The 12,024-nt window shown below is 37.6% G+C and overlaps 1 protein-coding gene across 1 annotated transcript in view; it reads right to left on the bottom strand.

Moving 5' to 3' along the window:
* MYOM1 (myomesin 1) overlaps positions 1–12,024 on the bottom strand; it is a 141,319-nt gene that overhangs the window by 25,273 nt on the left and 104,022 nt on the right. The window contains exons 21-24 of the mRNA XM_037018322.2: positions 9,723–9,837; positions 1,786–1,942; positions 180–289; positions 13–57 (exon numbers count right to left, since the gene is read on the bottom strand). Coding sequence (XP_036874217.2) covers positions 13–57; positions 180–289; positions 1,786–1,942; positions 9,723–9,837 — 427 coding nt within the window. The remainder of the gene's footprint in view (positions 1–12; positions 58–179; positions 290–1,785; positions 1,943–9,722; positions 9,838–12,024) is intronic.

Here is a 12,024-nt window from a genome sequence, read left to right as displayed (position 1 = left end):
ATGGACACTTACTTGGGAATTTGTGTTCTTGGCTGAGAGCAAGTAAACGTTTCAACTCTGTAGGGAGAAAAAGGAACAATTAAATGTTGAACTACTAAAACAAAAGTCATGTGATCCTAGAGAATCCCAGAGACATCAGAGCAGCATTAGACTTGTGACTGGACTGCTTTTAAACTTACCTTCCTCATCTATCAAGTAGCTCGATGATATTCCTCCATCAGTGTCTGTTACGTCACAGGAGTAAATGCCCACGTCTTCTGTCCCGAGGTCTTTGAAGGTCATCTTTGTCCTGCAGAACAGAGTATTTGTATAAGAAATGAGGCTGTGGGGGTCTGTGGACCTGTGTCTCACACTGTCTCTAGGCATTTGCATAGGCTACTCCGTTGCTGGGACCATACACTCTTCTCTCCCTTCCTGGCCTAAAGCCTACAAATTTGTTCTGTTTCTGGGAAGACTTTCCTAACTTCCTCTTAGTGGGGTATGGTGATGGGAGTGGGGAGTTGGCACATATCTCCCAGCCCCAAACTATGTTGCATATGAATACACAACCCAAATAAAGATATTTTTAGCTGGTCAGCCCTTGCTGGGCAGCCTGAACATTGTGCCCCATAGGGCAGGACCTGCTTTTGGTAACATTGGGAGCCCCTTTTATGTCATTCCCTGCATGTTCCTTTTCTGAGGTTATCATACTGCACTGGTATTGCCTTTTTCATTATCTGTATGCCTCCACTCTACAGCCATTGTGCTCAACAAATATTATGAAATGAATAAATGAGGATGTTGACGGTCTAGGTCACTGTGTTTTCCAATTTTGGTAAGCCATATTGCCAGTTAGTGTCTAAGATCTGCCAAGCATTTAAATGTTAAAGTGCATGAACTGGAAGAAAATTTTATAGTTGACTATCTTTTCTTTAGCCAAATTTATGTTTTACTTCAAGGACTTTACAAGTTAGTGATAGAAAAATATCTTCTAATTATATTCAGTATGGCCTTGCCATTCTCCAACAAAATTACTATTTCTTTATTTCTGAGATATTCTGGGCTTCTGTGTAATAGAAATAATACTTAGGAATATTTTTCTTTACTAAACACAATCTAATATGGTAGGCACTGGAAAAATATAAAGCTTGATGAACAGAGCAAAGTAAAAAGAAAACTCAGAATCTTGGGGCTGAAAAGTGGTAACAGCATAAAATTAATCACTTTCACTCTCTCCCGTTTTACAGAAAAAGGAACTCGAGGTCCTTGGATGTTAAGAGGTCCCCCAAGTCACACAGCCTGCTGCTGGTAGAGCAGGGACAGGAATTCATCTCTCCTGTGTTTCCCAGGAAGAGTTCTTTCCACTGTATTATTGTGTCACTCATTAGTTGTGGTGAAAAAAGCAGAAGAGATTATAATGCAGTTAATTTACCACGACATGAATCAGTAAGTAGCAAGTTCTTCCTTGCCTGCTCCCCATAAGCACCCTCATCATTACTTTAAGATTTCAGAATTTCATAGAATGAGTATCAACTTTAAAGCTCACTTTCATGGCAAGCAAAGCTTTTCAAACATTACAAATGAGATAATATATAAGAAGGCACTTGGAATGAAATAATGGGAAAAGTACTTTATGAGGATTGTTATTTTTAAAAGTTTATACTGGCCATTACTTTTAAAATTACCAGATATAAAAACATCTGTGACTTCATCCCCTTATTCCCAGTATTTAGGATGGAAAGCAGAGAGCTCGCTTCACCTTCCTATCATGAAAGGAAACCTGCTGTTAATTGAAATGGTCCATACTTGCTGCCTTTGCTTTCAACATCTAATCGTGGAGAGTCCTCAGTGGGCACATAATCCTTAGACCAGGTAAACTCAGAATTTGGAGCCATCCGATCACATTCAAAGTTCAATGAAATTACTCCATCATCATCCACATTTACAACCACCTCTTTGGTTCCTAAAAGAACGAAAACAAAGCATGGGCATTTTCTGGTAGAAACCAATCAAGTTAGAATTCCTTACTTTGGGATCCATTACTTTAGCCTTAAAACTTTACTCACACCTGTGTAAGGGAAAAGCCCCAACTACTCATTGCAGACTGACAATCCTGCTGTACAATTCAACTTTTATACTGTAACATGGAATTAAATGAATGTGCTATGTTTTTTTTAGTAGAGCCAACACCATGGACAGTATCGTTTGTCCAGGGTTAATGTGACTGGTGGTACATTTTGAGAGTGGGTTGATCATAATAAGGGGGACAAGCAGCCTTGGGAAAAAGGAAAGTTGAATGGTCCTTATTAGGACCTAATTCATAACTTTTGCTTCAGTAACACCCATACCCAATCAGTCATCAGGAAAGGATAGATACGAGATAAAGAACCCAAAGGGAAACTGAAAGGGATAAAGTAGAGCTCATAAGAACTGCCTATATTCACATGCTCAAATTTTGAAAATCATTTAAGAATAGAGAAATACATGGGAACTTGTTCTACTGATCAGGCAACCATAAATCAATCTAAAGTGCCCCTCTACATGAGAATGACACCAACCTAGAAATGACTGTTATTGAACTCTATGGAAATGAATTTAAGAGATTCAGGTGTTTCAAGAAGACTGGTTTTTGGATTTTAAAAGAAAACAATTGAGTTAATGTTTTGAGCTCCTCTACTTTTAAGAGTTATAATAAATTACACCTTCATCTAATAGAGCCATTCACAGAGAGTTTGTATAGCATATAAAACATTCACATCTGTATCTAAACCCAGTTTGAAAGGTAAAAACTCTTGTGTCACATTGACACTCATTCAATTACCAATCTAAACTTTGTTTTCATATATTAGGAAAAACATTTAATCTCAGAAAGGTACAGCTTTATTTTTTAAAAAGCACAAAAAATATCTTTCAGTAGATACATCCCAAGAGATTGAGTTTTCTGTCTAGATTGTATTGTAAGAAGCCAGCATCCTGACCTACTGGGCAATAAAACTTGTCAGGAGGAAAAAAATTATGAAACTCCTCCTCGAGGAAGGTCAAAAGAAAATGAGTGCCCTAAGAAGAGTCACCAAAAATGCATGGTGACATGGACATCTTGTTTCCAAAGCCTGGCATTTGATCTAATTTGTGTCCTCACTGATGGCAGTGTGTGCCTCAATTATAAGCCTCTAAAAAGTGATTTTTAACATACGGAAAGTTCAGAGAAACTAGTTCTAGAGATTTTTTAAAAATTACTTTTTAAAAAACGAAGTTATTTTCATATTTGGCTATATAGATAAACTTAAAAAATGACCAATTAAGGATTTAATTATTCCCTAAGTGAAATGTCCTCCATGTATTGCTTTTAAAGGGCTGTATCTTTAAAATTCCACTGGAAGCTGCAGACCATGTTTTATTTCTATTCCTGATAACACATGAATAATTTTCACCTTCCATTATCGTATAACAAATGGTGAACAAATGCTTTTATTAAAACTTAAGAGTAATACCTAAGTGTGCTGACGTTTAGACAGTGTTACAATGCATAGCATGGTTGGGTCACAAAGAGAATACAAATTAAAATTTTTTTCTATATCTGTATTGTTATGATGAAGAAAGAACCGATGGAGATTGACTAAACCTTTCTTGCTATTTGCCTAATACCTATTTTGGAGGCACGCATATTGCTCCTATTAATCATTCATTGTCTTACCTGCAATCCCCTTTAAAAGGAGGTGAATCATCCATATGCTTGCTGTTTATTATATTGGAGGTATGACTTAAGTTTACAACAGAAAAAATATTGGTTAGGTTAAGAATCATGATTTGTAATAAAGTGAAAGATTTGGCTTTTCTGCAAAGGAGTCACAAAACTAAAAGACTATAAACAATAATTAGCTTAGCCTTTTCCTTAATTCCATAGACGACCTTTGCAGTGTAATACCTCACCCATCTGGAACTTTGCCCAGATCAGGAAGTAAGGAAAACAAGTCTCTGACGGCCAGTGCATATGTAACAAAGCCCACACACTAGTGCTCCTGCACACTTACTGGAAAATTCCATGGATTGTCACTTGGAATCTATTCATACTTAGCTTGAGATGATTCTAACACGTCTACTTGGTTGGCTTCTCTCAGTAAATTAAACCCAAAGAAGATAGGGAAGTACAAAGCTATTATCAGCAGACACACTAAGATTAAGGAAAATGATAGCATTTTATGAGGCCAGCATTACCCAAATCCCAAAACCAGACAAAGACCCCACAAAAAAAGAAAATTACAGGCCAATATCATTGATGAACACTGGTGCAAATAGAAGACAAGGTCACTGACTTAAAATGATCAGTGCAACCAGACTCTTCCTGAAATCTGGACTTACAAATAGAGAAAGATGTGTTTTTTGAAAATACTTTGAAGAAATTACTTGGGATAACAAAGAATAAATGTGAATTTAAAACAAAAAATCATCTCTTAGACAATTTAAAATTAGAAAAGCAAAAAAAAGTGGACAAAAAATAAAAATAAAAGTAGACAAAACAATTGTAAAATGAGTTCAGAGTTTCTTATATCTGGAAAGGAAGGATGTGTTGGACTGTAGATTCCTTTTTATATAATGAAGTAATAAATATGTTTATCTGGGAGGGTCCATATTTTCTGCATATTAAAATCTAAGAGGGATTAATAGTGGAATTTCTTAAATAAAGGAGTCCTAAATACACAGTGGGCAAAAAATGCTATGGCAGTTTTACAAAGGTTATATGATATTCAAATGTTTGCTTCTTTTTATAAGTACCCTGGAAGAACCAAGAGCAATGTAATGAGAGCATTTCTTATAGACTGCAGGCTAATCCCCCAGACAGTGCCCAGGGAGGTGAACCTGGTGCCACGTCACAGTGAGAAGGGCGGGGCCACGACATCTTCAGATGTTCTTTGTTGAATGCCCCATGGCTTTCTGAGGCTTTGCCAGCACTGAGCTGCTGTAAGTTCATGGTTAAATTCATAAATGTCTAAAGAGCCACATTCTCTAAAGCTGATTAATATATGATCAAAACGGTTGAGATACCTAATGGGCAGGCAGTAAGTCTGATGTTTTGCTGTCCCATTATAGATATCCCTATGGACAGTCTGGTCTGGATGAAAGGCCATCCCACCTTTCACAGAGCTGGGCTGGAAAGTGGACCCAAATTTGTTGGACTTAGATTTTCTAAAAAAAAAAAAACACCTTTGAATCTCATCAGAAACATGAAGAATTCAGTTAAGAGCATAGGAGATTTGGCTATAGAAAACTAAAGAAATGTTTTGGTCTGGAAAGATTCTAAGAAGAGCTGTCTCTAGTCAGCTGTCTCAACCCTAAACAAATTCTTAATTTGAACACAGAGGGATATCAGACTATGTGGAACGGCATTTTAATGGTCCCTCTGGGCTTGCTACTATACCCAGTAAGTGAATGGGTTAAGGTATGGCCCAGGACTACAGTGAACTATTTGGAAATTAATTTTATCCCACTTTTCTCTCTCCTCCAAAAAATGATTTAAAAAAAAGATAAAATTTAAAAGCTGAAATTAAACCCCAGTAAACTATTCACCTTTCCATACATTTCACAATTTGATCTGAGAATCCTTTTGCATATAGTCTTTTACATCAGCATTAATAGATCACTTTCATAAGCTTTGGTTATTTGTCTTCCATGTTGCATGTATATGTGTGTCATGTTTAAAGAACTGGACAGTAGGACAGAATAGAAGTGGGGAGCAGTGAGTTAATGTGATCAGCCGTAGAGAACACTGAACTCCCCTGTTGCTAAGATGAGGATTGCTGGCTGACCCACCACTTTGGTGCCTACGTCATAGCCGCCATGATGAGATATCTAGGTTTAAGGGTACCTGCTGTGACTATAAAACAGAGTCATGCTCACTGGCCAAAACCTGGTAATCATTCGATGTTTTCTTCATTTAATAAATGACTACTATATACTGCCACTAGGCCCTCAAAAGAAAGACACAGTTCCTAAAAGAGCTCACAGTCTAATGCACATTCACAAGTCTGGTTTCATACAAGAATTACGCAAGGAGCTAAACAAACAAAAATGAACCTATGCCCAGGCTCAGTCCTGGAGATTCTGATTTAATTGGCCTGAAGTGGAGCCTGGAATGGAGTCAGAATTTTCAAAAAGTTCCTGACATGTAATGTGGAGCCAAGGCTGAGAACTACTGTTCCAGTGGGTGAAAGAGAAAAAGTTAGTACGCAAATACCAGTGAAATGTTCTAATTAGCCTGTCAAGCTAATCTTTAATAGCCTGGCTTCCTGCTCCAGAATCCTTTAGGATTCCACCTCTAAGCTGCTGAGAACACATCAGCATTCTCGCCCTACCAGGTTCTACACCAACCAGTGTTCAGAAACTGGGACTGGCTAGTAGGATGTCAGCTGAATCCTAGCTCATTATTGTGTCTGGTGGAACGTGATTCTAACCGGCCTTGCTCCCAGTGACCACGTCTCCTAACTTCCTGTAACACAGTTCCTGCTTGGGACTCTGCCCTGTGTCTGGGTTCTCCGGCCCGTCACTTGGACTGTCTGTTGCTGAGTCCCTTTAAGGACACCTGTAGCCTGTACTGCCAGTTATCTGCTGCCCTCCAGATCACTTGCCACACCTTGGCAGGTCTCTCTCTTATCTCCCATGTGACCTGGCTCACCTGGCCTCCACCTCCACTCCAGGCCTGAGGCACTCAACACAGATACTACTGGAAAAATACCAAATATCAAGAATAGAAGTGCCTTTTATGTACCAACAACTCTAAATTAACTGTTTTCCAGCTTATTCTTAAAGGCTTTTTAAACTAAGAGATTTCTTGGTAAAGCATGAAACAACTTAGTCTGTTTTCTGGATCCTTGTTATCAGCATGATTAGACTTTGTGACAGAGGCTGAGCTACATCTGCTGGTATATTTGTCGACTTCAAAGGGTGACCAGTAATCCTACCATGGTACCCCTGTGGATCAGGTTAACTTTTAACTGGAGTTCAAATTACACTTGAGTTATCTTGTTAGATATATGTGAGGTTTGCTGTTACATGGTATGCTGTATTTTTCTATCTGAAATTTTAGTAATGCATTCCTACCAATGTTGTTGTTCTAAAATAGCAATCCAAGTTTTCACATCCCAAGTCTTGAAATTGGTAACATGCTCCCCTCTCCTTCCTCATCCATTTGAACATAAAATAAGTATCTGGGTAAAAGTAAACATCGGTATTTAACAAAATTAATACAGACAACCTTAGCCTACATATACGTTTTACAGGGACTTATGAAACTGTAATACCTAGTTTATAGCATATTCAGGTATGGGCTATAGTTTATGAGCACCTACCAAGCTCTCATCATACAATGTTGTAAACTCTGGCTTTTCCATGAGATCTTAAGCCTGGTGTGCTGTGATGATGACCTACTGTTCTACTTTTGGTGCCTACACAGCACTTGGTTTATAGTAGGTGCTCAAGAAATACATGTTGCAAGAATGAATGTGCTTATTGCATATGGAATGAGTTCAAGTGTTTCATGGGTTTTGGTGCTCTTTTATGGTCAAGCATTTTGACTTTGTGCATCCCAGAATTCTTTCCTTGGCTACGAGCCAATGATTAGATTAACCTGGTGCTGTTTTGTGTACTGGTATCTGCAACTGTTGTTTGCAGTTACAGTTTGGGAATGGAATGGCCACAAAAATGACTTTTGGTGCCTTATTCCAAATCAGTGAAACAAAGCTTTCACCCAGGAGCTCACCAGCAGATCCTTTTCTGGTGGTAAAATTTCCATTGTGGTGGCTTTATTAATGTCATGCCTGGCTACCTGCCATTCTGAGGCTATTGATAAGAAAATGAGAAATCAATTTAAGCTTTCTTTAGTCAATCAGATTTGGAATCCACTGCTTAAAGGGTGCTTTTAACTTACTAATGACTACATTAAGTGTTTACTTTCACAGTAATCTAAAAGTTATCCTTACAAGGATAGACCGCAGTTGGGTCCTCTTGCGTGTCGATTTGCTTCTTTTTCTTTCCTCACAGTTGGCAACTAAAGGGTCTGATTTCTATAGGTATGAGTCTTGGTGTCTTGGTGTATACTTTTAACTGGCACATCATGTTCTTAGTATACTTCTGTTTTCTCATGAAATTTTACAAAGGGTACTCATATTGGGTGTGGCAGTCTCCACACACCCACCATGCTTTTGTATAGTCACTTTTGCTGCAGCCAGGTTTTTGACAGTAGTTGTAAGAGTAGTTGAAAACAGGTTTTGAGGTAGTAGAATGAAAGGTGCAAATATTTCCTCAAAAGGTACATCTGATATACTTTTCAGGTAACATATAACGAGAGCAGTGTTTTCTATGTTTACATTCTTTTGTCATCATAAAAATAGATGTTATGTTATATATCCACGGTTTATTTTAATCTGAAAATAAGGGTGAATTAAAGTGAAAGTGCTTAGACTACAATAAATATAAGCTTAAAATAACTGGGTAATACTTATCCTTTCTCATCTCCAGTGCTTTTTTTAAAAAAATCATCTTAATTTTAAAACTTTATAATTGAGATACAATATTATATTAGTTTCAAGTGTACAACATAGTGATTCACTATTTGTATATATTGTGATATGATCACCTTGACAAGTCTAGTTACGATATGTCACTATGCAAAGATATTATGAAGTTATTGACTATATTCCCTCTGATGTACCTTGCAGTGCTTTCTTTTATGCAGCTTTTATGAACTGAACTGAACTATGTAACTTCAAAAAATGATAAAGACTAAATGACAGAATAAATAATTATTATACAATGATCTGAAATTAGGTGTGCAGTGAACACTATAAACTTTGTTCTCATACAAAGGGGAAGACTGTCTTTCCTAGTCTAATTATGGCATCTCTTGAAACTGGGAAGAGAGGGACACCTCAACTCTTTAGCTCATTCAATTAGGACTGTTGTCAGTTTAACTGATGGGTCAGCAAACTGTGGGCCATGGGCTAAATCTGCCCCATTGTCCCTTCTGGTATAGCCTGCAAGCTAAGGATGCTTTTTTCATTTTTAAACAGTTGAAAAAAACCCCAGATGATTAATATTTCAAAATTATTTAAAATTCAAATTCATAATGCATGTAATTTACAATGCATTAACATGCACAATATAATATGCACAATAAAGTTTTATTGGAACACATCCATGCTTACTAGTTTTATATTGTCTATGGCTGCACTTGTGCCAAGGCAGAGTTGAGTTTTATGACAGGGACCGTTTGGCTGTAGAGTTACAGCTGGCCCTTCAACAGAAAAAGTTTGCTGACCCCTGGTTTTACTTAATAGCTACAGTTACATAAATCCTACTTTTGCTTAAGGATCATGCTTGCTAATTAGGCTGTTCCAGTTTCCCCTATTACTGGAAAAATATTCTTGTGGGGACTTAATCATCATAGTATAAGAGGAATAACATCCCAGAAATGTGTGCTTGAAACAATCAGTACAGGAAGCATAAACTGATCAAGAACTTTCCTATTTTTAGTTATGAACCAGAATCCCCTGGACTACTTCAAACCTGGCTGACCGCTATCCTGAGGTACCTGTGATGCAGTAAATGACTGTCATGTCCTAAGGTCACACCAAGTACTCAGCATACACTGATAATTTTGAAAATTAGGAATAACACAGGCAGTAAGGTTGAATGTTACTTTGGTATCTTGCACAGATGAGATTAACTTTAATTAAAAAGTAAAAGCCCACCTGGACGGGTTTCTGCTACAACAGGCCCAGCAAGTTCTGATGGCTTGCCAACGCCCACCTGGTTTATGGCTCGGACACGGAACACGTAGCTGACACCCTCCTTGAGGCCACGCACCTGGAAGGAGCAGACACAGAAGTGACCAGTGTTTTGTGTCATTTAAACAGAAGTGCACTTCTGTAAAGATGATTTGGTTATATAGCACAGAGGGTACAGGACTACGGTTGTAGACCTGATTCTGTCAAAGACTAAGCGTGTGGCTCTAGCTTTAGACTTTCTTCTCACTGACCATCTATAAGCAGGTGAGGCATTTCTAAGATCTCTTGCAAGTCAGATGTTCTCTCTTTTTGAGATAATTTAATGTCTACCAGCACCAGAAACAAGAGACTTGGTATGCTTTAAAGGAGTTACCCACCTTATTCTTTGGTCAAAAAGACAAAATACAAAGTGTTCATAAGAATATGTATGCTACCTTTTTTTCCTGATCCTTTTGAGACATTCTATGAAAAATTTCAGATAAAATTCCTGGCAAGTGGAATCAGAAGCATGGATCATGGACACTTCCCATTTGCTTAAAAGTATGTTAAGGCACTAGAACATAAACAAATAAAAACTTTCCATATAAATTTAACAGAGTTATTACTCACTTAATAGACAATTAACATGATTGTGAATTTTAGTAATTTGTGAATAATTAAAAGGTATTGAAATTCTAAATGCCTACATTTTCAATAATCAAGATGTTTGCTGAGGACCTATTATGTGTGTGTCACTGAGACACAGTTGTGAGTTTAAGAGTTGTAAAAACCACTATGTTTTTATATGACAGTCCGGCTTCATAATTTTTTTGAGACTTTCTTTGGGTTCAGCACAGTCTCATTAGTATTATAAATACTGTTAATATTTTACCCAAAATTATCTTTTTCTTTTAAAAACATATGAGTTTTAAAGGCTTTATTACATTTGAAGAAGTAATTTATTACATACAGAGGGCACAATCTTTTCCCCAAAATGTTGTGATGGTGATCAATATTCAAAATGTGATTCAAATCAAACAGAGGTAGAATACATTTATTCAACTAAGTGAAGTGTTTGTGACCATGTATTTAAATGAGATATCTTAACTAGTTAGGTTTTTAATCTAATTATTTAATTGTATTGTGTTAATGACAACAGAATGTCACTAAGTAGTGATAGCTTTCACTGGAGCTAATGGATTTTTTAAATGGATTTTAATCTGTGAATAAATGTGAATTTAGGCACAGGCTAGTTGCATAGAGTTTGATGTATTTAAATCCTATGTTTAGAATGACGTCAGGCAGCTGTAGATTTGCAGAAAGGAACAGAAACGTTTCCCTGCGGTGATAAAAAAATAGGGCAGCTGTCAGGTGGCTGCCACATCTGCACCCGCCACTGAGGTAACATGTGGCTGTGAGTCAGATTTCTGCAACATGTCGTAGGAAATGACTCCACATCCTAGTGTCTAGTCTCAGGTGTGACAGGAATATTCTTTCACTCTTCCACTGCCTCTGGGCCATGGCCACTGGCCTCAAAGCACCAGGCGTGCATAATCTCAGCACATCTATTTTCCTTTTCTTGCTTTTTTCCCCCTTCTCTCTAATTCCAAGGAATGGCATTCCTTTGCCTTCTCCTGGATAAGGTTATCTGTGCCCCAACCCCTTCCAATTATTCTCCCTCTCTCACCACACTGTCTCACCAGGCTGTCATTACCAATACAAATGGAAAATGAGGAAGCACGGGTGCTAGTTAAATCCTTCTGGTTGAAAGTAATGCATCTTTAACTCCCTAGGAACCCGTGGTGCTCAGAGGAATGTGGGTGCTTCCACCAGACACCAGTCAGCCCACTGTGCTCTGGCTGCAGTGCTGCTAGATTCTCCCATCCGTGGAGCTCCATGTGTTACCCTCACTCAAATTCACCATATTAAACTTCTTAACCTGTGTATTTTTTTCTCCATTTCAGGCCTGAAATTTTTCTGAATATAAAACATCTGAAAGAGTGAGTCTACATCTAAATGGGTATGGGGATTACAGGACATCTTTACTTGTCTTTATGCCTTTATTGTTTGAATTTTTCATCATAAGCATGAGTCAGTTATAATCACAAAAATCATGATTCTGTTTTCACTTTAAAAACTGTGGGACCAACTCTAAAGATCATTTCCTTATGGAAAGTTCACCTTCCAGTTTGTGAGGTTCACTCAACCTCAGTGTCTCCCTCATAACTGGCCTTTTTCTTCTTTTTAATGAGTGATATTAACCATTCTTTGATGCATTTAAGCTCTA

This window comes from Manis javanica, chromosome 9, assembly GCF_040802235.1.
Source record: "Manis javanica isolate MJ-LG chromosome 9, MJ_LKY, whole genome shotgun sequence".
In the NCBI taxonomy this organism is placed as follows: Eukaryota; Metazoa; Chordata; class Mammalia; order Pholidota; family Manidae; genus Manis; species Manis javanica.
Note: the sequence above shows the minus strand (reverse complement) of the source record. Positions and strands in the feature narration are given on the sequence as shown.